This window comes from Tachypleus tridentatus, chromosome 5, assembly GCF_004210375.1.
Source record: "Tachypleus tridentatus isolate NWPU-2018 chromosome 5, ASM421037v1, whole genome shotgun sequence".
Taxonomy (NCBI): domain Eukaryota; kingdom Metazoa; phylum Arthropoda; class Merostomata; order Xiphosura; family Limulidae; genus Tachypleus; species Tachypleus tridentatus.
In genome coordinates, this window is record NC_134829.1 from 22304130 (window position 1) to 22330404 (window position 26275).

The window sequence follows — 26275 nt, forward strand, 5'->3', positions numbered from 1 at the left end:
CTTTTTTGCATATCTTTCGAGCCGTGAAATTTTCTTTTGTTATTTTCGTACCTTCCTTTCTTGCGTTACACGCGGCTGAAAAGAAGCGCCCTCACGAAACGTCAGTTATTTATGCAAGTTATACATATTTTGTACTGATATGGTTTCAGATATATTCTACTAAATTATTAATTATGTTGTCAGTTGCTCGTATTGTATGTATGGTCACAGTTTGCCATATAGAGCGTATCAATGACTTTTTTGTCGCTGCTTCAAGGAAACTCAAAAAACTTACATTTACTGTGGACAAAAAATAACGAACATTGTCTAGTTTTTTAAAATACAAATCGCTAAAATCGGGGGATATTTAAGATTTCAAGGACACATTGATTCCCTAACTCAGCTCGTGTTATGTGTGTTTTCGTATAGCAAAGTTACGTTAAACTATGCTGAGTCTACCGAGGAGAATCGAATCCCTGATTTTAGAGTTGTAAATCCGTAGACTTACCGCTGTACCAGCTGGGAACCCCATTTTGATTCCCTTCGATGGACTCAGCAGATGGCATGATGTGGCTTTGCTATAAGAAAACACACAGACGCACCATTTCGTGTTATCAACACAAACTTGTGTTCTTTAGTTCTACTCAGCGTACTTTGAAATGTTTGGTTTGAAATTAAGCACAAAACTACGCAAGGACACTATCTGTGTTCTGCCAACCACGGGTATCGAAACCCGGTTTCTAGCGTTGTACGTCTGCAGATATACCGCTGTACCACTGGAGGTGGAGGGCTTTGAAATTAAATAGTGGGAGGGCTTAGAAATGTTTCTATGTGTGTTTGTAAGAGAAAGTCAGGAACAGGCCTTTCAGAAATTACACATTTGAAAACATCATTAATTTGTTGATGTTTGAGTCCAATTAAATAAGTTGTTAAAAAAAAAACATTACAGGTATTTATTCTAATAATAATATACTAAATTCGCCCAAATTAACATCGCCCCAAATTCTTTAAGTGATTCTTCCTTCCCCTTTTCTTAAGCAGCCCAGAATTTTAAGTACATTACACGTCGAACTAATAGGATAACTCGACTTATATGAAGTCCAGATGTGTTTTCTAGCCGAAGATAATTGAAATAAATTGTGATTATGTGTATTAATTTAGAATCTAGATCAAAACGTGTGTATAGATCAGAGGAAAATAATAAAAAACAGTTAAGAATAAGACGTGAATAAAGAAACAACTTAATCGAGTGTGTATAACAAGCCGTGATGTCTCTTCTCTACCACTTACAAGACTTTTCGGTAATAAAATGAAGGCCAACACTCAAAACCATTACACAGCTTTGCATTAAGATTGAGAGATTTTAGTTTCTTATTAAGACACTCTTCATATGACAAATAATACTCTTATTTTTTTCAGTGTTTTAAATTATTAAACGCGTAAGGTGTGGAAAAGCATGGGACTGCTAAATAGATGTTCCGGCACGAAACTGGAAACCAGTTTTCACTCTTGAAAATAACCATCAGTATTGTTTTATCACAAGCTGTTTTTTTACACTATCAATACATGGATATCACGAGTTTATATGTATATATCACCAGAAATTACGTATTAAACGTTCCGCTTTATACCCACCTTATGAAGCGAGACCTAGAAGTTTGTTCTTTTTCCTTGTTCGTGTTTCTTAGCACTTCGCACGCAATACCCTTGTAGCGTGTGTGTTGTCACGTGGTTGGCTAGCCCCAGTTTTACCGCTCGACTTATAAAACCAGAGTATCTATCGGGAAATTAGTATAATAAACGAGATCCTCATCGACTAGATCTTCGTCAGAAAAATCATCCGTATAGAACCGTGCACTGGGTGTTAAGTATGTCTAAGGTACAGTATATTCGCTACATATAAATTACGAAATGGTAACGTATAGAAATACAGAACTTCCAGTTGTTAAGCAAAGTACACATCAATTTCTTTTTGTTTGGATCGTTAGATTTTTTCTTGGGGTGAGGATGTTTTTGTGAACAAAATATTTAATATATTTGGCACCACCACTTGAGACCACAAACCAGTCTTCTACACTACATAAAGTATAAAACTTAACTAACTTACAAGTAATTTAATGGTGTTAGACCTGAGCTTGCAGCCTGTTTCGCAGATCGAAGCATTACCTTTTACCTTCCTTTTCTCTCTCTGTTTATGTGTGTCTCGTATCTTATTAGATTTGTTATTATACAATAACGATCTCGTTGGATATGTAACAATATTTCATTCATAATAATTTGACATAAACGTTTTCACACTCTATTGTTCTAAAAATACGTAGGTCCAAGAAGTCTTGATAAAAATGAAATAGAAATCTTATAACCCGAGCGCTTTCGAAAGGTGGAGCTTTCTTTTTCAGGAGCAAACTGGAGAAGAAAGATCCACCTTTCGAAACCGCTCGGATTATAGGATTTCTATTTCATTTTCACACTCTGTTGAATATTCTATAATAAATAGACAGTTAGAGAAAAAACGGTTAGGCTGAAACATATTGGTCTATAAACATCAGATTGTGTGTATAAAAACATTTTAATGAACGTGTAATAAATAGAAAAGAGGCTAATTAATCTCTTGGCCAGAATATTTTCTCTCTTATGACTTTAAATCTGTTTTATATTTGCAGATTTAGAACGTAATGTAAGTGAATGTATTTTAAGTTGGAAAATAAAGCATATAGTAAAAACTTGCGTTAAAAAGACATTGCAATATGTTACGTTGTTGACATGGTAGGTAGTTGTTAATATTGTTTACTCACACCTATACTTAATCACTGACAGCTTAATAAGGTTTAACTTTGTATAACTTGTATTCCTTGTAGAATAAATCATATTTTAAAACTCTGAAGTTTAACAATGTATAACTCGTATTTCTGGTTTCAAAAAATATTTTAAAACTCTGAATAATTACCCTTTGAGAATTAAACTGTGCGTTATTAACTTATCTACATAAATACATATGAAGGATAAAAATAAACGTATCTTTGTATGTTCACGCAATGTATTCCTTAGATTATTACCTTGTGCTTGGTATTAACCGTCGTATTGGCAGCCATCACATCTGAAACACTAGCTGGAGGCTATGGAAGAGGAGGGGGTTACAGAGGGCCGAGTATAAGTGGTCCAGTACGTATCAAAGTCTGGAGGGGGCCTAATCAGAAGGGAGGTGGTGGAAAATATGGCTATGGGTTTGCTCCTTTTGGATACTACTTTTCACAGCCTGCAGGTGGCCCAAAAGGAGGATATGGTCATTGATATGTATTGCAGATAAGTATGTGATATTGACTGTTTATTTTATTATTTTAAAATGTGCCATTGCATACTTTGCCATGAAGCTTTTAAAAATAAATAAAAAGGTTTATGAGAGATAGTTTCTGAAAGAAGTTCAAATGTAATTTGAAATCTTCATAAAACTATAACAGACTTGTATTTTCTATTTATGGCAAAGCTATCTAAGGCTATCTGCGCCATCTCGAAATTTTGAATTGCTAACCGGAGTAAAGGCAGCAAACCAGAAGCAATATTTCATTAAGAGATCTTATGTCACTCTTATAACGCACCTACAGTATAATATACATTTGTGTCATTGTAATTTAATATTCTTCTGGAAGCAGGTAGTTTGAGCAATGATCCGGTTCCATAAAAAAGTATTATTCGTTGTTTAAAACTTTATCGTTAAACTACGTATTGTATTGTTTATGATAAACTCGTGTCCTATTTTAATCGCACGCTTAGACATCAACGTTGAGTGTCTATCCATCACCCTAATCATTACAATAAAAAAACTATATATCAATGAGCTCTTGAAAGATGGTACGAAAAGGACAAAGAACTACGTTTCTGTTGGTTTTTTTTAAAACAACGGGTGACAAAATTAGGCCATTTCCCGAGATTTCAAGTATGTCGTCACAGAGCTAAGAATACGGAAAATTAAAATGACCTGCAATACCTGAACAATTATTTGGGTTATAAGCTGCATAGTATCGCTATCTGCTGACACTTCCTTAGGCTGCCAATAAAATAGGCAGTTATGCTGAAAAAAAAAAGGTATTTACGAACCAGATGTATCATCGTTCATTTAATATTTATTTACGTCTAAAAGTATAATGACAATACAGTACATTACATTACCTTAATCCAAATATTCATAACATATTTTAAAATGTTAGCCTAAAATTGTGAAGTTACGTATTTTATTTTCAAATTAAAGTTTTGTTTTATTATCATATTATCACTAAAGCTTATTTTTACTGGTTTTTGGAATTACATGTCGTTAACTATTATCATAATCCATTTTATTCTACATTCTTATCCAAAACAATATCTAATTTTAAAATATTCCCATCAGACTATAATTTCAGAAGTTTATCAAAAAATAAGCTAACGGCCCGGCATGGCCAGGTGGGTTAAGGCGTTCGACTCTTAATCTGAGGATCGCGGGTTCGAATCCCGGTCGCACCAAACATGCTCGCCCTTTCTGCCGTGGGGGCGTTATAATTTGACGGTCAATCCCACTATTCGTTGGTAAAAGAGTAGCCCAAGAGTTGGCGGTGGGTGGTGATGACTAGCTGCCTTCCTTCTAATCTTAAACTGCTAAATTAGGGACGGCTAGCGCAGATAGCCTTCTAGTAGCTTTGCGCGAAATTAAAAAAAAATACAAATACAAGATAAGCTAATAGACGTCACCACTATAACAAACGCACCTTTACCTCTAGTTATTTGTTGTCACGCACGCAAAACCTTATTTGTTGTACATTTTAATTTGCTAAATCAAAACTTAACTTTCAGCTATCAGAAACCTAATGTGTATGGCATTAAGCACAACGTTTAAACAAGATATGTTAATGTTGTTCATGCTACCCACCGCCCTTTAAGCTAGAAACTTACAGCTATTTATTTCACTGATTCGATTTTTAAAATAAAGACGATTATATTGGCAGCTGGTAAAATGTGCTACCTTAAATTTACTGTGTCATTGCAAGTGTATCGTTATGATTGTAAATTTAGTTTTTATTGTGTGTTTTTTCAAGTTGACCAGTGGTTAGAGAATACTCTGAATTAGAGAAGTGCCTTCCTGGATATGCTGGCGTTGATCAAGTTGGCAGTTCAAGTTTAAGATCATAGACTAAAAATTACGAATTGATGTGTAATAAACTCTCAAAGATTTTTGTTGGATATATATGGGATGCTTTTAGCTGTGAATAATAATTCATATCAAGGTTTTCTCTTATGTACAATGATTATATAAAAATAAACTGTAATATATTTCCATACAAAACAAATGTATCAAACAAAATAAGATTTCAGTTCTTTGATTTGTCATTTTTGGTTTAAAATGAAATTTTAAAAAATTCACAGAAGTAAATCTTTGTGGTAAAGTTTATATACTCTGTGCTAAATCGCTATGAAAAGAAAATTCCACATCTTAGAAAAGACACACTACATTAAATTCGATTAAAACTGACCACTCTTTATACATAAGATAAAGAAAAACGCGTATCACTATATAGACGTATGTGTTTATTGCCAGAATTTCGTTCACTTTTACAAGTTTCCTTATAGTGACAAAGAATACGGTTACAATAAACAAAATTATATGCACACAAATAGCTGTGTTTTTGAAACTTTATAAAGGTAGGAACTGACGTTATTAAAATTCTAATTTATGTGACAGTTGACAAAGTTTCATTCGAGTGGTACTTCGATACGTCTTCAGGTGGAAGAATGCATGTTTTTGTCCGCCAGGTGTATTCTGCTCCTCTACCTATTTTCCAAGTTACAGTGCGAGGACGCCACACACGCACTGAGCCCCAGCTTGGTATAAACTAGAGAGTAATGAAAAAAAAAAGTAATTTTTATGCTCTACTTAAAACCAAGAGATGTTCTTAAAAACAAACAAACAAACATGCGAAATTCAATAAGTATTTTACAATATTTCTATCATTTAAATAAAAATGTTACACTTAAGACATTTAACTTTACATGAAATTCAAGACGAATGAGATATTTATTCCTTCAACGTGTGGTGTCTACAAATTTCAGAGTGACTGTGGACCATTGTTATCATGTTTATCGACGGGTGGTTCTCAATTATGTGCTCTGATAATAATACCTTACGTGATTTTCTTCATCTTTCTTTTTTCTAATTGTTCATTAGTTTTAGGGCCCAGCATGGCCAGGTGGTTAAGGCGCTCGACTTGTAATCTAAGGGTCAAGGGTTCGAATTCTCGTCACACCAAATATGTTTGCCCTTTCAGCCGTGGGGGCATTATAAAATGACGGTCAATCACACTATTAGTTGATAAAAGAGTCGGCGGTGAGTGGTAATGACTAGCTGCCTCCCCTAAACAAACAAAACAGTCATTATCTTTAACTCTTCAAATGGTCGTTTTATTAGAGTTGTTTGCTTGTTGTGAATTTAGCACAAAGCTACATGAGGGCTATCTGCACTAGCCATCCCTAATTTAACAGTGTAAGACTAGAGGGAAGGCAGCTAGTCATCACCAGCCACCGCCAACTCTTGGGCTACTCTATTACCAACAAATAGTGGAATTGACCATCACATTATAATGCCCTCACGGCTGAAAGGGCTAGCATGTTTGGTGTGACGGCGATTCGAACCTGCGACCCTCAGGTTGCGAGGCGAGTGCCTTAATCACCCATTCATGCCTGGCCTATTAGAGTTAATAAACTACTATCGGTATGTTAGTGGTACAGTCGTACCTGAGATAAGATTAAAACCACAAGTGTAGTTTTCAGTCCTATTGTTAAAACTTAAATTGGTAAGGAACTGATAGATTATGACAAGATAAAACTCATTAAGTCGAGTTACCAATAATAATAGCATATCAAAAAATTGAATAAAGTTCAGAGGAGCGAAAACGTGAATTTTGAAACATGAACCTGTGTTTGAAATATCACTAGTTAGCTTCTATTTATTTAAATAAAAACGTGTGTTTGTTCGGTTCCGTGTTCTGGTTTATCATAAATAACAATAGCAAACATCGATGGTTATTTTCACCACACATAGCGGAGCTATATAACTACTGTTATGTGTTACTTTAACTTACGCCGTGAAAGCCCCATCGTTGATACCAGGCCTCAACACCAATTTCCATTGGATCAAAACCGTGTTTGAAATCATAACACAGAGACGGCACAGGCTCAATATTGGACTTCAGATAATAATTCAGAGTCATTCCAATGTTAATTCCAGCTTTCACCGTCTGGGGCGCAGAATAAAATATTTAGCATTAACTAATGAACAACATAACATCGTATAGTTCCTTTATAGTAAAATAAATTAGCGTATTAGTTCTCATGCAAAACATTTCTATTTCACTTTTATGTTTTAGTGGATATCGTATAGACCTGTTAGCCACTAAACTTTAACGACAATGTTTTATAATTCAGCTAAACTTAAATTCACAGTTACATTACTTCTTCTCAGGTTAGAATGAGATACTTTATAATTCTACAGACACTCACCACAGAAACAACATTTCATATTTGTAATACACTTTGGTGGAAACTTAATATTTGATGAAACTGTGAAAGTCGACAGTTCCACCTAGTGAGGAAAAGGTAATTGTGTTGATATTAGGAATTTTGTTTGTTGGGAAAACAGACTAATATATCAAAAATTATATAGGTTAACAGAATTATTTTGGCGTTATGTTTCAGTAGCAGAGAAACAGTTACTTAGAAGCAGGTTCTCTGGACTTACAACATAAAAATCTGTGGTTCGATTCCTCGCGGTGAGCACAGCAGATAGTCCACTGTGGTTATGCTTCTAAACAAACTAACCTTAGAAACAAACAGAAGAGAAAGATTCTTTGTTTTATTTTTAAAAGAACTCACCAAGATTCTTCCCATTGCTTCCCCTCCTACCCTCAAAAAGGCTTGAGGTTTGATGACGTAAGAACTGTCTTGACAGTTGATGTTGATAGCTTGTCGTGGGTCCAGGTTAATGCCTACACTGAGTTTCACGATCAGAATGTAAAAGTTGAGCAAAGGAATATGAAAGTGATTTGAGTACAATTTGTCGTTTCCCTGGCAACCATGTCTCAGAATATCTGCCAGGGTGTATTCCAAGATCTAAAAGATAAAACTGTACACTTAAAAAATTCAAATAAGTTGAACGTATCGGCGTATCTTCACTGCAACATTCTCTGAATACTCGCACTTACCAGTTATAACGTTTCTCCCGAGCTACTTCACGTATTGGATATTTATCATAAACAGACAATTTGTTTCACTTATTTTGAATATACTACAACAACAACGTGTCCGTATTTTTCAAACGTATTAAGAACATGTATTTTAGTACTTTCAAACACAATTATATAACTTACAGAACTTTCAGACACAGAATCGAGATTACCACGCAAAAGTCACAAACATAAAATATCACACAACTTTCAAACATAGAACTGATATTACCATATAACAATGTTAAATACAATTAACACATCACATAAAACTTTAAATATAGAACTGATATTACCACATAACAGTCTCAAACACAATTACAAATTAAAATATATCATAGAACTTTCTAGTTTAGAATCGGTACCACACGCCATTTCTAAACGTAGAAAAAAGACTCAATGCATTTTACAATAAACACTGCATATCTTATAAACCGTTTGAACATACAATCAAATACAGCTTATAACGCTTTCACACATCAAAACAATAATATACTTCAATATGCTTTTAAATGTAAAAACGAAATATATCACAATACTTTTAAACACTATCAATAATATATTATAATACTTTTTAGCAAAACAACATGTCTTATAACACTTTTAAACATATAATCAAGCACATCTCGTAACACTTCTAAATATACAAGCAACTTTTCTCCTAAGATTTTGCGACCCAGATGGCACAGTGGGATATCTGCAGATTTACAACGCAAGAAACCGGTTTTCAATACCCGTGATGAGCATTGTGTAGCTCTGTGCTTAACTTCAAACAAAAACTATATGTAACACAATATTTTCAGACATATGAAACAGATAAATCATGATACTTTGAAATACACAATCAACATATTTTATGATTGTTTTATGATACAAAAACTATATGTAACACAATATTTTCAGACATATGAAACAGATAAATCATGATACTTTGAAATACACAATCAACATATTTTATGACATTTTCAAAACTACCACCTTTGCTCAACATTGATTTTACAACAGCATTACGTCTTACCTTGAGAGAGAAATGACTGTTGCCGTTGTACAACGAGAACATTAAAGATCCTGCTTCGAATTCTTTGCTGAAAAACCGACCTTGTCCTGCTAGCTTAACAAACATTTTGTAGTCAGGTAAATTCTTGTCTTCGTCTTTCATTCCTCCAAAGAACGCTGAAATCCAACACACACAATAAATACAGCATTTCTAAAACTACAAACATAAGAGGCAGCCATATTATCTCATTGTCTAAAGTCTATATGAATAAAATTATAAAAACTATATTAACATCCGATTTGTGAGTTAGAGAAACGGTTTGATAGGTTGATTCCCAGATAAAGCATTTCTATGTTCTTTTTAAAAACTTCTGAATAGAAGTTTGAAATAATTGAGGTATCTTAGATCTCAATTGTTCAATAGTGCCGGAATTCCCTCTAGTTTCTAGGCTATGAGGAAGTAGAATTCGTACTTCAATCCAAAGTGTTATACATAACTGTAGTGACCGCACATGTTGCGCCTTACAAAATCTAGTTTCTCGACCCCGTAAGGCCGTTTTCTCCGTAGTTTTCGCGAGTTATATCCAGAGAGATGACAGAGGAAAATTCAACAAAGCCTACTTGGAACTGTAAGGTATTTGTTTTGTTTGTTTTTGAATTTTCGCGCTAAACTACCCGAGGGCTATCTGAGCTAGCCTTCCCTAATTTAGCAGTGTAAGACTAGAGGGAAGACAGCTAGTCATCACCAACCACCGCCAACTCTTGGGCTACTCTTTTGCCAACGAATAGTGGGATTGACTGTCACATTATAACGCCCCCACGGCTGAAAGGGCGAGCATGTTTGGCGCGACGGGGATACGAACCCGCGACCCTCATATTACAAGTCGAACTCCTTAATCCACCTGGTCATGCCGGGCCCACTGTAAAATGGATAGGTGCCGTGGCTTCCTGAGCATAAACGCTTCTACTATTTTGTGTAGAAAAACATACACACTCCGGCCAACCCAGGCCCGGCATGGCCAGGTGGGTTAAGGCGTTCGATTTGTAATCTGAGGGTCAAGGGTTCGAATCCCAGTCCCACCAAACATGCTCGTCCTTTCAGCCGTGGGGGCGTTATAATGTGACCGTCAATCCCACTATTCGTTGGTAAAAGAGTTGGCGGTGGGTGGTGATGACTAGCTGCCTTCCCTCTAGTCTTACACTGCTAAATTAGGGACGACTAGCTCAGATAGCCCTCGTGTAGCTTTGCGCGAAATTCAACACAAACCAAACCAAATCAAACCGGCCAACTCTTTAAACTCCACAGCTTGTGGCCGATCGCTATTGAAAAGCAAGTGTGTTTTGGAAGTTATCAGATCAAGTTCATTACCGAAGTACATCATCCTTCTTGTTGTTGTTTTAAAAAAAGAATAAAACTAAAATCTTATATCTCTTCGTTTTGTAAACCGTACAGTAAATACAATGTATTTGTATGCCTCGTGTACTTATTATATTAGGACTTGTATCAAGTTAAAATGTTTTTTTTCTGGTTGATCTCTTCATGTCATAATATTATGATGTTTATGATTGAATAAAATATATAATTAAGCCACTTTCTAACCTAAAGATACGTAAAACTTTGTACATGAGGTGAGCTTGTATCTACCATTGGCTGAACTGTGTAATGAAAGGTGAATTTACTCCAAAGTAATGTGAAATAATTTGTTCTCCTAATAAATCGTCAGTCGATGAAATCGGAGCCCTGTGATTTGATTTGAGTATCCAAATTCCTAATACCAGTATACTTAATACGCTATATTTCTATAATTGAGCTGTGACTGGGTTATAATTCAAACCATGTGAACTGAACAGTTTAAGAACAGCAATAAAACAGTTTTCATGACGTAAGAGGTTATCTACTTTAATGAGCTGGGGTAGTCTAGTAGTTAGTATGCTCGGTTTCAAAATGGATTCATGGTTCACAGCCCGTTGTTACAAAAGTGTACTCCATAGTTTGGCGGCTTAGTTAGGCAAAAATGACAGTCAAGATCTACTATTTGATGAGACGAGAGTAGCCCAAAAGTACATTGGGTGGTGGTGTTTAGTTTCAATCCATTCAGTCTATCACTTGAAAATTAGAAACGGTTATTCCTCCCTGTATTGCTTTACGCAAAAATTTTTAACAACAATCTAATTTAGATATTGTATACTCACCTGCATAAAATCGTCCATTCACTTTACTCGGTCCTATCTGCTTGTAGGCAAGACAATGCCCTTTTCTTTTGTACCTGATCAAGTCCTCCATGAACTCGTAATCGTTCTGAATTATCTCATAACGATTGCCCGGAGTCCATCGCTCACAATTCTTAGATGTCCATGCCCTCTTTGATCTTCTTCCAATGTCCTTCTTCTTTGGAAATTTGAACTTCCTTTGAGCAAGACGGATAACTTGACTAGCCTTAGGAGACTGTTTCAGGCTCATCCAGTCGTATACTTCTTTGATGTATTCTGTAACACTGTTGGACGCCATTAGATTATCTGCCAAGTATCTATCGAATTCGCTAAAACTCTGTTTTAATGATGACAGACCTGAAACATATATTTTGAGATATAAGTACATTATTATCTGTGGGAAGAGTTTTGCTAAGAGACTCGTCTCTTTCATTGATGCTGGACTTTGCCATTATCTCTATAACAGAAAACAATACAGCTGTTAGTTTTTGATTAGTACAATAATTCTAAACTTTAAAGGTCAAAATAAACATAAAATAAAAGTTAAATAAATACTTCAATTCTACTTGAGATTGATTTTTTTAGTTCAAATTATTTCTTAGCATTCAAAAGTATGAATTTGTTTTAACGTTACGAGTTTAAAAATTAAACCCATCGTTAGCTATGTAGTATTATATAGATATGGAGGTTAGGATACGTCCAAACAATCTTACAAGACCTCTATCCTAATACGTGTGTGTGTGTTATTATGTGTTTTTTTAAAAACAATTGTATGTTACTGTCACAACTATAAATAGTGAAAACTTCCTTAAATTTATTAACAAAGCGATGTTTAATTTAGATGGCACTAGCGTTATTAATGTTTAATACACGCTAGAAAGTCAGTTTGGTACCATTTCAAGGGTTCATACATCACTAGAAGATAGTGGTTGGAAGTATGAAAAGAAAAATTAACAATTACAAACTAAACTTTCTCACCTTTGCTATCAGCCAATGGTAAAGCTTTCATTTGTTTATTATATACCCTCAGAATAATCTTCTTTTCTTCATCTTTTGAATTTTTAAACGTGTGAAGAAGCCACTGTTGAACCTGGTTTTCATGAAAAACGTGACGTAAGGCATAAGCGGTCATAACAGGAATGATTGGCTGTCCAGCACATTTCTCGGTAAAGGATAAGATGTCATTTATCATTGAAGGATGACCTAAATATCCGAAAGATCTAAATACAGTAGCTAAATCTTCATTGATGTGACATCCTTTCCCATATTTCTCTAATTCAGAACGTAGAATCTTTAAGAGAGCTAACACCAAATGAGTTTCACCTGACTTAGAGGCGACAGTTCCTAAAGTCTCCAATAGAGGGGGCGCTAAGTCTGGTTGATTATTCTTCACTTCTTTGTAATGTGCCAAGAGCTTCTTAATAAAATTACCAGAGGGTGTTTTTATAAATCCCAATAAAGTCACAATTTGTCGATAGCTGTCCTCATCTGTTTTTGTTTTCACCATCTCGTCAAAAATTACCTGTAGATGAAGAAGCAGCTTGTATTATTTTGTAATTGTAACACCTCCCTCTAGTTATTAGGAAACTGATAAATTAAAATTATAAACAAAAGTTAAAAAACACAATGTTGTTGAAACAAAAACTCGCAAGCAATAAACTTTGTGAATAAAATTACATTTCAAATACCCTCAAGTATCGCTAAATCAGGTCAAAGAAATTGACAAGAAGCTTTTACTAAAATCTTTGTAAAGAATCGATTTAGGCTAAAATCAGTTGTGAAAATTGAAGGACAGTTAAAGTAAAAAATAAACAAAACAAAAATTGATTTATAAGTATCTGAAAGGTAAAAAATTTGCTATTAAAAATGTCGTTGTTAGCGTTTAATATTCATGCCCACTAAAACGAAGTAAAATTTTTTTATTAAAAGTAACCTTACTATTTGTACATAATACTATTTTCATTTATTTGTTCTATTATTTTGATATAATCATAGGTAACACTGTTTATGCAAATACTGCTGATGTATTTATTGTTATATGTGCTTTGCTTACCATAGGGATCCATCTCATATTTTAGTGTTATTAACTTCTCACGTTTAATAACTGAACCATCGGAGGGACACAGCTGCTATTACGCGAATTGTTAAGAAATGTAATTAATAGTTTTTCCATAAATATTACTACACATTGACGTGTCTGTTGTATCCCAATCAGCAATATTCAACCCCAGCCCTGGTATTCATCAAAATAAAGACCTTGTCGGTATTGGATATATATAGCCTTATATATGGTTGACATATCGTTTATACCTTTTTCTTTTCACTTATAGTTTTTAGAATTATCAGAATAAAAAAATTAAAACCAATCTTAGAAATTATTAGAAAATACAATATATGTTTTTCAGTATATAAAAAAGAATTAAATATGCTTCAATTGGCTGTGAAAGAGTTAAACTAATTTTAATATGTCCAGCACGTAGCTCTTTAAATAATTTTAATATGCAGAAAAACTTTATAACTTGAGTTTTTCTCAACGTCTGATAGTTTGTTGTTCAAATCAAATTTCCAGTGTAAGTAAATTTTTAGCACTAGAGTTTAAAGTTCCAAACGACATGGCAGATGGAAAAGGTCAGTGTGTAAATTCCTGAAACGTTAAGACAGCCCCCTCGTGGCACAACCATACGTCTGTGGACTCACGCCGCTAAAAAACCGGATTTCGATACCCGTGATGGACAGAGCACACACAGCTTATTGTGTAGCTTTGTGCTTAATTCTAAACAAACAAGTTAAGACAAAATATCAGTTTCTAGAAAGAATTCCAGAGTGCGAATTTTGAAAAATCACAGAAATGGAAGAATGTAACGACTTTTTAATATACGTAAAAAAAAACACATTAAGAGAGACGCGTTTCAAGATTTTACAGAAACTTTTGTGAGGGAATTTAATGGATGTAGGGAAGAAGAAACATAAGACTATGACAAATCAAGTAACATCAACAAACACGTGATTATCATAGCTATATATATGTATAAAACTGGAAAAAGTAAAGGATATCTGAATATTTACCTTTTCAGAAGATGGGCCGCCAGCCAAGACCAACATCTTAAGATACATTAAACACTTGGAAGACATTTGTTTGTGGCAGGAAGATTGTAGAACCTGATTTAAAGACAAAGTTCAAATATGTTTAAGTATAATGCATATTTTTCAATCGTTATTAGCGATTGTAGAAATTTTTAAGAGAATTACAAATAATGTATTTCATAGTTTTATTGTTAGAAGGAAAACAGAACACCAGTAAACATGCAGATTGATATATAATTCTAACCGACAAGAAAAAAGAAATATTTACTTGACATTATAATTCAATGAAAACGTAAACAGAACATTAATCATTCCTTCTAACTAATTTACCATTATCTTAGGCCTAACACACGCTTGTGGTAAATGCACAATAGTCAGTTGCATAGCTTGGACATATCAATATATCTATTAATTTATAAAGTTTGTGTTTGTCAATTACCCTTCGAGGTAGAACTTGTCGAACGATTTTGATCCATTCTTTTGACGTCATTGCACGAGGAAGTTGCCCCTCCATTTCAAGAACTTGCTGAATTTTTTCTCCTAAAACACCACATAAAAACGTAAAGAACATTTGCGTTTAGCTGAAATTACAAATTTAACTTTAGTTCTAAAAGTCCACGTACCTATTCATGCTAAGCTATTCAGTTATAACTTGACCTATAAAGATTCTCCGATGCTTATTTTCTACGGGTTCCCCAGTGGCTCCGCGGTATGTCTGCGGACTTCCAACGCTAAAAACCGGGTATCAGTACGCGTTGTGGGCAGAGCACAGATAATTCATTGAGTATCTTTATTCAAAACGACAACTTTTTGTAAGGATGATATTTATGTAAGTCGCGATATACAAGGTGAAACAAAGAAGAAGAAAACTGTTGATAATTAAACGAAAAGAACATACATGCAAAAAAGAAAATACTAATCACTACAGTATAACCTTTTTAAAGTATATAATAAGATTAGTTCACTAACCTTGTCTAAACATTTCACGAGAAATGGTTCAAAAACCTCTTTTGAAAAGTTTTATTAATGTGATTCGTGTAATATTCCTGAATCATTCGTTGGTCTAGAAAAAAACCCACAAAGTGTATGGGGAGATTCTGACTATCTTACAGACTTATTTTCAGTGTATATTGTAAACATATCTGATTTCACTAGCTCAGTAACTGGTTTTCTCTTCAAACAACCACTTATGAGAGTTCCACGCTAGTACAGCGGTATGTCTCCGGATTTACAACGCTAAAATCAGGGGTTCGATTCACCTCGGTGGGGTGAGCAGATAGCCCGATGTGGCTTTGCTATAAGAAAAACACACACCAATGACGAGAGAAACGTTTGATTTCTTTATTTTATATCTTGCTAAAATAATTATTTCTTGTTGCCGTCATTCTTAACAAAAGTTTTTTTTTCAAATTCGCTTTTTTAAAATCCGATATGCTTGAAGATTTATTAGTCATAAAAGTTGCGTAAATTTTTAATGTTACTTTGAGCTTACACCAGTTTTAATAGTTAAAGTGTAATATGCGAGGCTTAATTCATACCCAGATCGGTGAACTTTTCTCCTTTCAATGTGAAAAGCTCCTTTAATGTTTCTTTAGGAGAACGAAGCTTCTCCTTCATCTTCTGCAAGTGCTCCTGAATGGCACTTTCTGGAAAAAGAAAAACAACCAAAGTCTATGTTGTATTTTGTATATATGTATTTACACAACTGAATATAGAATATGAAAATCTCGTCTAATATGTCTTTGGAACATACATTTAGTAATCTAAGTTAGAGAGTTCAATAAAAATCTGTAATCTAGAAATCTTAATCAATCTGGTCATTTGAACTTGTCACTTACAACTATAGATGTGAACAATTATTTGAACATGTAATTTAGTATTTTAGTCAAGATGATCTATTGAATCTGTGACCTGCAAACATAGTTCCAGCTGATCAGTTGAAACTGTAATCTTGAAATCTGGATCCAGCTGGTCATGTGCAACTATAGCCAATTAGCCTGGATCCAGTTGGTCATGTGCAACTATAGCCTATTAGCCTGGATCCAGTTGATCGGTTGAAACTGTACTGTGGTAATTTAGATCAAACTGGTCATGTTAAACTATTACCTAGTAATCTGGATCCAACTGATGAGTTGAAACAGTAACCTAGTAGCCTGGATCTAGTTGGTCAGTTGAAATTGTAATCTAGTAGGCTGAATCCAGTTGGTCAGTTGAAACTATAATCTAGTAGCCTGGATCCAGTTGGTCAGTTGAAACTATAATCTAGTAGCCTGGATCCAGTTGGTCAGTTGAAACTGTAGTATAGTAGCCTGGATCCAACGGGTCAGTTGAAACTATAATCTAGTAGCCTGGATCCAGTTGGTCAGTTGAAACTGGTATAGTACCCTGAATCCAACGGGTCAGCTGAAGCTGTAACCTAGTAGCCTGGATTCAACTGGTCAATTGAAATTGTAACTTATTAGCATGGATCCAGTTTGTCAGTTGAAACTGTAATTTAGTAATTTGGATCAAACTGGTCATGTGAAACAATAACCTAGTAGCCTAGATCAAGCTGGTCAATTTAAACTGTAATCTAGTAATCTGGATCAAGTTTGGTCATTTGAAACTGTAATTTAGTAAGCGAGGTCAAGCTTGGTCAGTTGAAACTTCAACCTAGTAATCTGGATACAGCTGGTCAGTTAAAACTGTAATCTAGTATTCATTTAACTCTTATTGTCTCGATGCGGAATCAAGACCATGGAGCTAAAGTTACGTGGTTCGAATCCGTTTATCGCAAATTTTGATTGTGGGTGCATTGTAAGAACGAAGATATGACAAGAATGTGTGGTAGATGATACTGATTAGCTCTGTTCATATTTTTAAATAAAGATTTCGTGATTAAGTTTCTAAGTTGTTAAAAAATGTAAAATACTTCAAAAGATACTAGTTGGTTTTGCATGACCAGAACTTTCTGTTAATAGAAGATAAAATATCAGGATCATACTTCATTTAAACATAATTAAATTCCACAAAAGAACGGAAACACAAACAAAGGTAAATGTAAGTGTTTATAAAACAAAACATTTCTATACTGAAGTTTTGTTCCAATACATTTTGGGTAGAAATGTAATTTTTCGGCTGACTTTACTCAAAATAATATTAATACGAATGTTTGAAATACTGAATAATAAGTGCTGACCTCTAGAGACCTCAGCGACAAGAGATGCACTCTGATAGTTTTGTTTTTCTTGGGCTTTGACAACTTCATCAACCAGGTTTACGGAAATTCTTTTAATAAGCTAAAAGAATATAATTAAAATTTGATATTATGCCAAAGTAAACGGTTTTTTTTGTTGGATATACTGCTTCCTTTACTTCTAAAGTAAAGAAAGTAAAACATCATATTAAGAAAATTTGAATTGTTGCAAATATCATACAACTAAAAATAGAAAATATACAAAAATACACGAAAATAATTTTGCCTTCTTGCATCCAGGAAAACGTTTTTGTTTTGTTTTCTCAGTTTAAAAAAATGTTTAAACGAAATTCACTATTGTGTTGTTAATACGCTACTCTTCGGCATCAATGCTTAGAATGTTCTCGACGACAGTGGGCGCTACATGTCAGGAGCGTAAGATAAGACGAAGACGAAAACTGTGAAAGTTGATTTTGAAATAATTACCTAAATGTTACTTTATTATCGCATAAGTGATTTAGTTGAAGAAACTAGTATTTTGAAAGTTACTATTTAAGTCTAGGTTCACGCATGTGGATCAAACTGAGCATGCCCAGACCTCATCCAGAATTTTTCAAAATGGAGTTATGCGTTTGATGTCAGAATTATTAATATTTCGTGTTACCCTACATTGTTGATTTCGTAACACTTCAAGTTAGAGTAAGTACCAGGCCCAATATGCAGAGTTTGTATGTTTCGCATTAAGTACTATGCTACACAGTGTTCTGTCTATCACCAGTAACGAAACCGAATTTATAGCGACATGAGTTCGCAGAATGTACAGAGAAGGCAAGTAAAAAAACAAACAAACACATTATAAATGTGTTTAGGTGGTTGTAGAAATTGTACAAAAGCGAACTGTACAATTGACAAAAGTGTTTTTAGTTTTCACACGAACATCACCAACTTGTACTGTGACTTGACAGTTTGAGACATACAGACGTCGCCATTTTACAGATATATTTTTAGAACAAAAACTTTTTTAATACATGATTTTTGTATACACAAATGGCTTGTACTGTTAACTAAACACTTGCCAAATGTCGTGAAGATATACTTCATAAGTCCATAATTATAATCAACAGTACTTCTCCAATATGAAATTAGGCCATTGCAGTATTAGAAACAAATAGGCCTAGTTGTATCTGTAGATGCTTTTCTTTCTTTCTTTCACATTCCTCTTAAATTAACCATTGTGGATTCACGAACAGGGACGTGTAAAATTATCATTTCAGATCTACCTCCCATCTCGCCTGATACCAGAACTCCTTGATTTGGATTGGACGTGGAGAGACAAAAGATTCCATGAAATATTATTTATATACATACGGTATAATACTTTAAAGTTACGATTTCAGTTCTGAAACGTCCTTTATACGTACGTCTGATTCTGATTCCGCAATGGACAAATGAAAAGGAATGTCAAAACAAATCATGCAGTTAAAGTGATTTTTATCACGTATTGTATATGTAATAGTGTTTTATTAGCTACGATTATTTATTAGCTGTGTATTTAGGCGGCGTATGTCAAGTGAACCACTTTCTGGAGTAAATTCTTAATTTTCATCTATATAAATAATAAAATAACTTGGAACGTCATCGACTATTTAAACAAACGAGAGCTGGACATAGTCTGGTTGTTAAGCTGTTTGGAATATGAGCCCGAGAGTCACATTGCTTCAGAAACTCGCTCTGTACTTTGGGGCCGAGAGTACATTATAAGAATGACGATTAAATCTCACTATTTGGTTGGATAAGAGTGTTCGAAGATACGTGGACGTATACTGTTGACCAACTTTCTTTCCTCTAGTCCAGCGGTTCTCAATCTGTGGACTGAAATCTCCCTTGGTTCACACAGGTGCATGGATTCCAATTCAAATAGTGCGCAAGCAAAAAAGTTTGAGAATCACTGCTATAGTTTTACCAGTTTTTGAAATTAGGGACGGAATGCCTTTCTGTGTATCTTTGCACCACATTCTAGAACATATAAACAGACTTACTTTTAATGTATATGTGGCGTTTACTAGGAAATAGTCATTCATCTCGCTGTCAACATTTCTGCGTTGCCTGGCCGTCGAATCGTCATTCCCACTTAACATGGACACCGAGATGAAACCGTCTACAGGAAAAGACCAAGAATTTAAATCAGCCAGTTGTTTTCGCGAAGTTAACTGGATAATTTAGCCATCAATATAAGGCGCGATTAAACTTCGTTGTGAATATCTTAATATCATATACACAGTTGTGTCAGGACAGCTTAAACACTTGTTAAGTAGTAATATTTAATTCGTGCTTTTACAAGTCCTTTGTTAATTGTCTAAGAGAAATTGTTTACCTGCAGAGTAAAGACGACCGTTAACAAAATCTTGCATCTCATTCGACGAAAGATCAATGTCGTGTACATCATTGAAGTCAACTCTAGCGCCACCTAGTTTCATTATGTCTTCATCACGAAATGTTTTGTGGATAAGGTTATGTTGGGTTCCGGACTGTTGGTAGGCTTCTTGACTGTTATATGAAATGAAAAGTTAATAGGTTACTTCGGGAACTAAAGTTTAACTGGTTATAGAATAAGTTGAAACCGAAATATGTCAACATAATAAGCTTTACAACTTCTTATTATCGTATTTTAAATACTTGCCTAAAATGGATATTGTGATCTCCCAGGACCGACCTTTCAAAATCACTATCTATCTGCTGTGTTCTAGTTGAAATGATACTTGCTAGATGGCGCTTAAAATTTCTCGAATTTTCATCGATGTCTTGTTCTATAAATCTAATCTCAGGTATAGCTCCGTCGGCCAGCTGAACAATCTCAAATGGTAGTTCATAGGGAACAAGTGGATTTTCATCTATGCAAAAAATAAGTACAGTTCGTTTTACCAAACATAAAACTTTTGAATAATTTTTTGGTACAAAATATATAATTTTTAAACCAAGTCGTAATAAGAGAAGCGTCGGTTATTTAACAAGAAATACGCATCAGAATTTGTACGTTCTCTTGGGATATGAGCATATGCACCTCCGAAACCAGTATTATCATACGAAATACCAACGATATTTGCACACCCACGACATAAATGGCTCTAATAAAGATGAACCCTTTCGAACATGGAAAATGAAAAATGAACCTGTTTCTGCTCGGCTTATGTTGTATTACTTGTAATCCGAGGGTCGTGGGTTCGAATCCCCGTCCCACCAAACACATTCGCCCTTTTAGCCGTGGGGGCATTATAAGGTTACGGTCAATCTGGGATATTCGTTGGTAAAAGAGTAGTTCAAGAGTTGGTGGTGGGTGGTGATGACTAGCTGCCTTCCCTCTAGTCTTCCACTGCTAAATGAGAAACGGCTAGCGCAGATAGCCCTCGTGTAGCTTTGCGCGAAATCCAAAACAAGCAAGCCATATTGTATTACAGATTGTTATTGTCTTCTATGACAAGACTGTTAATTATATTATTCCAGGGAACTGTGATAGCCCTGAATCTGTAGATCTGTACGTATTACTAAAACGATCTGTGAAAATTAACAGTCCTAGCTTTCAGAATCATGTTCTCACTAAACTGTTCTGATAATTACCTCTTTTTCCATTGAACTTTATTTTTACATTTTTCTAATTTCTCTAATTTATAATTAAGAATGAACATTTTTCCAGAACAAATATAGAATATCTATACAAAATTAGTTCTCAATCCTGTGAGTTAATGCTTCATGGAAAGGAGCATTGATGTAGCTTTCGCTACGTGTAATTTTCATGAAATAAGCTTTAGAAGTACGTGGTATTAGAATGTAATTCTTTAAAACTTGAAGACTCAACCTGTCTTTTAGTGTCTGGAACCAATTGCAAATATGTTTTCATCTGACGTAAAAAACATTCTCCTTCCCTCTACTGTGGCTCAGTGGTAAGTCTGAAGGCTCATACCGCTAAAAAAACCGCCTTTCGATACTCGTGGCGGAGACAGTAAAAATAGCCTGTTTCGTATGTTTGCGCTTAACAACAACAAAAACATCTGACCAGAAGAGAAACTGAAACCTAGCATCAATTTTATCGTAAATTAAAGAATGTTGAGAATAGAGGTCGTGGAATGTAAATTTTATAAGATATAGTTTTGTGAGGAGTTATTAAATTATGAATACAAGTTTTCCAATAATCGTTTGCAAACAGAAAATACAATTGTCAAGCTTATTCTTCAGTGTAGTCCTGGTACATATCACACTACACGTAATAATTTATTCATATAATCCTTACCTGTATTGTTGCCGATAGGTGGCTCTTGTTGACCATCACGACTGAATAATAATAAATAATGATTAAGTTTCTCCACCTATTATGCAACATGTCAGGTTGATAATTAATAATTGTTATTAACTTATTTAAAATATTCTTAGCTGCAATAATTACGAGTTTCTATTTATTTCTCAATCGTCAAAAGCACATTCATTTTAATAAACTTTAAACACATGTCAGTTAACATACGTCTCATTTCTAAAAAATCATTCGTCTGAAATTATTCAAACCAAATATCACTTTTAACCATTGTTCTTTAAAAACAATGTGGTTATCACAACAAGTAGCTTTCATAGACTCTTTCGTAACTATTGTTTAGTGTATTGTATTAGAAACAGCTTATTAATTACACTGATATACTTTCATAATAACCCTTGAATAAAATTATAAAGAAATATCTCGTGCTATTAAAAGGCTTACATTTGACCTTCAGGATGAATCTCAACGTCAATTCCACTGGCATAAATTAAATACTTCAAGCCTTTCTTACCGTAATTGTTCATGTCATCATCTAAAAATATAAAAACACAAACTATGAAATTAAAAAAAAAAACACACAAAGTTATTGCAATTCAACATTCGAAAAAGAAATACGATTCTTTCTCTAAACTTTTTATTCCACTAAGTGTTAACATTTGGTATGGCATTGTTTGCCCTCATTTCGGTGAAAATATATTTGTTCGTTTTTCTTTCCTCGTGCAGACTTTCATATTTTTTATACTAATTAATTTATTTGTTAGATATACTTCCTGTTGAAGGTTAGATAACATTACTAAAGTATTACATATCATTTCATGTATTTAGAGCTACGCCAGTTGCTGCTTTTTCTCAGCCTATGAACTAGAAATTCCAGGTTAGCCAAGTACGTCCGGCATGGCCAGGTGGTTAAGGCATTCTAATTCGAGGGTCGCGGGTTCGAATCCTCGTCACACCAAACATGCTTGCCCTTTCAGCCATGAGGGCTATATAATGTGGAGATCAATCCAACTATTTGCTGGTAAAAGAGTAGCCCAAGAGTTGGCGGTGGATGGTGATGACAAGTTGCCTTTCCTCTAGTCTTACACCTGGACGGCTAGCGCAGATAGTACTCGTGTAGCTTTGCGCGAAATTCAAACCAAATTAAAAATACAAACTTAGTCACTGAAGGTGTCTTTATAATAAAATATTCAACATAAGGTGTGCCTTTTTTTATATTAATCTAAATTTTGTTACTCTTGTTCTTCTGTGAGTTTAAGTATTACATAAAATAAATCGTCGTTTATCTAAGATACATATTTTTTCCCACGAAAACAACCACAAAAACTTACAGCCTAGACATCGGACAACTAAGTTGGCTGTAACTTTTATTTCTCCTATTTGTCCCCAGAGGTCGCTGAACGCTTGGTATTGGTAGACGGATGCTTCAGAAGGCTGAAATTGCATGGAATAAATAAAATACGAAGATGTTTTTACTTAAAGTTCAGGAAACATTTTCTGGAAAACATACATTGTGATAAAACATTTTCAAAAGTTAAAATTACGATAGTAACAGATTTATTATCATTCATTCCTAAAATGATATATCAAGGGGTATGGCCCGGCATGGCCAAGCGTGTTAAGGCATTCGACTCGTAATCCGAGGGTAGCGGGTTCAAATCCACGTCGCATCAAACATGATCGTCCTTTCAGCCATGGGGGCGTTATAATGTGACAGTCAATCCCACTATTCATTGGTAAAAGAGCAGCAGTTCAAGAGTTGGCGATGGTGGTGATGACTACCTCTTGTCTTACACTGCTAAATTAGGGACGGCTAACCCGCGATTAGGTAGCTTTGCGCAAAATTCAAAACAAACAAAATCAAGGGGTAGTTTTATCAAATCTCTGTTTTTTTCTTTTATTGCTGAAGTAGAAATTTAAATTGAGAAAAACTGAACGAAATTAATTGCTATTAATAAACAAGCGACATATGACTGTGTTAAGAGGTCAATATCTGTTCGCTGTTAATAGATACTCTCCGGTAATATGATTATGCCTGTTATGTAACAGATGCAATTTAAAAGTTTATTTTTACAGTTATTTCGTATTTATTCTCAAAGTAACACCCTGTAACTTTCATGTTTTGCTCTCTCAAGGACGATCTGAGTGGACAACATTTCTAGAAGAAACGACAACGTTTTTAAAGGGACATTAGGCATCACTTGGACTGTGCTAAATTGTGCATTTGATTGGTCACACTCTTAACACAATTAATGTTGACAGTAGTCTTGTACGGAATTAAAGGTCGTTATGAATATAACAAGTTAAAATAATATTCATTATTATTTCATTAGAAATTTAGTACTAAGAATACGTAGGTTCTTCTCCATTTGTAGGTTCAAAGTAACCTACCTGGCACTGGAATCGAAAAAGTAACTCTTCTTCTGCAATATCCGCCAAAGGCTCGGCAAAGAGAACCGTGGTATCAGCCTCATAAGTACTGGCTACTATAATATTAGATATCCATAATAGTAAGGCTGTTTTCACGAAAGAAAGCATACTGGCTGCTGTCTGTTTCACACCCTTCAGCCAACTGGTCCAGGCAGAAAACAGCAATATAACTTAGACAAAGAACAACTTGAATAAAAGTATCTCGAAATCTCTGAGAAGTTAATGATTTGGAAGGTTTTTTTTCTTCTCATACACCTGCTAAAAGTTAAGGGTATCTCTGTCACTGATTATTCAGACTTAAACAATATTAGCTTCTTCTTTACGAACACGATTAGATATCCTAGAGCTTTATCTACGTTTTGTTATACGAATGTTTGAGAGATATTTCGTTTATCTAATTGTGCAGTTTTTCTCGTTTTCTCCATTCTTGTGAAGAACACCATATGTTAAATTTGCCATAACGATAGTGAAGTTTGTTGTGATATTAGTTACAGACTGGTACTGAATCGTTCAAATTCGTTTCAAGGTTATTAAGCGTGTTGAATCTACTTCGGTGACTTTTTTTAACGTAATATAACTAGTTCGTTCTATTTTCACAGATGAAAGCACAAAAGAAGCTAAGAAATGTTAACAGATCAATTCAACTTACATCTAATACGACTGTATTTTTGAAATTTAAATTGAATTCTAATTTAATATTTTTATTTACAGTTCAAGAAGCACAGAAAGTAAAAACAGAAATAAAATTTGCTCGTCTGTATTCGTTTCATCATAAAGGTGAAACTACATTTACATGACTGTAAGATATTCAAGGATATTTAGCTTTGTGCTCAATAAGGGACAATAACAGTTTATAAGGACAACTTTAGGAGTAGTTTAAAATGCTACAAAAGTTGTGAGATTTGAATACTAAACGTATCAAAAATGTTTTTATGTTACTGTTTTATATGCAAAATATTTCAGATAAAGATGTGTCTACTGTGAGCAATTTATTTTAAAATTAACTTCCACCCCAACTGGATATTCCAGACCTGTCCTAATTATATCAGTCATCATATACAGCAAGATTAATTTTCTGTGATCGGTATAAAGTAAACCTCTTGGTAAAAGGAAGGTGAAAGGTCAAAGTATCTTCTTATTGGGGCTTTGTCCTGCCTGTTCTTTTTGTGTTTTTTTATAAATCTCAAATATGGTGGCCCGAAATGACCAGGTGAATAAAGGGCTCGATTCGTAATCTGAGAGTCGCGGGTTTTGCTACAGGCTACTATCATTTATACGTATTTGTATTTTTAAGTTCACAAATAACATTTTCACTTTCAACAGAAATTTCTCGATAAAATACTAATACGACTACTCGACGAAAAAAGTTAAATTTCACAGCTAACTGATCCGATACTGAATTACGCCGAAAACAGCAATGGTCTGAATATTTCACGAACTACCGAGTCACTAAATGAATTGAAAATTGGTTCAATGCTTGACAGATTGTCGAATTTATAATACTTCATTGATTTTAAATGCTTTAAAAAGCATCCGGATCATTAGTATTTATGAACATTTTACGTATTTTAGTATCGGTATGATAGAACACAATTGTTTTGTTCACGTTCTAAATCTAGCATCGTCATTGTTAGCAGCTCCCTCTAGCAAACAACTAATACACCTAACCTACAAATAAACTTAAATTTCATAGCTAACTGATCCGATAGAATAATACATGAGCCTCATATTACCCGGAATTTCTTTACTGGAGTTAGACCTTATTTTCGTAAACATCTAATACGAGACACAAATATTTTTAACTTTATCTAAAACAATTAAAAAGTAGTAAATAACCGGAATGATGTTTTAACA

At 34.3% G+C, this 26275-nt stretch overlaps 1 protein-coding gene and 1 long non-coding RNA gene across 2 annotated transcripts; one reads left to right on the forward strand and one right to left on the reverse strand.

Annotated features, from left to right (window-relative positions):
• Window positions 1-1740: 1740 nt before the first annotated feature.
• On the forward strand, window positions 1741-5244 carry LOC143250242 (uncharacterized). The gene is made up of 3 exons (XR_013028101.1): window positions 1741-1858; window positions 3028-3286; window positions 5046-5244. It is a non-coding gene; the product is annotated as an uncharacterized LOC143250242 (long non-coding RNA).
• Window positions 5245-5522: 278 nt separating this feature from the next.
• Window positions 5523-24670, reverse strand: LOC143250693 (uncharacterized). The gene is made up of 17 exons (XM_076501597.1): window positions 24383-24670; window positions 23323-23425; window positions 22436-22526; window positions 21977-22017; window positions 20372-20582; window positions 20066-20238; window positions 19731-19849; window positions 17695-17794; window positions 16055-16162; window positions 14956-15056; window positions 14499-14591; window positions 12411-12954; window positions 11415-11789; window positions 9244-9398; window positions 7876-8112; window positions 7086-7241; window positions 5523-5840 (listed from the first exon to the last, which is right to left on the reverse strand). Exons 1-17 carry the CDS (start codon window positions 24527-24529, stop codon window positions 5679-5681), a joined length of 2916 nt encoding a protein of 971 aa, XP_076357712.1. The 5' UTR covers window positions 24530-24670; the 3' UTR covers window positions 5523-5678.
• Between the last annotated feature and the right edge of the window lie 1605 nt (window positions 24671-26275).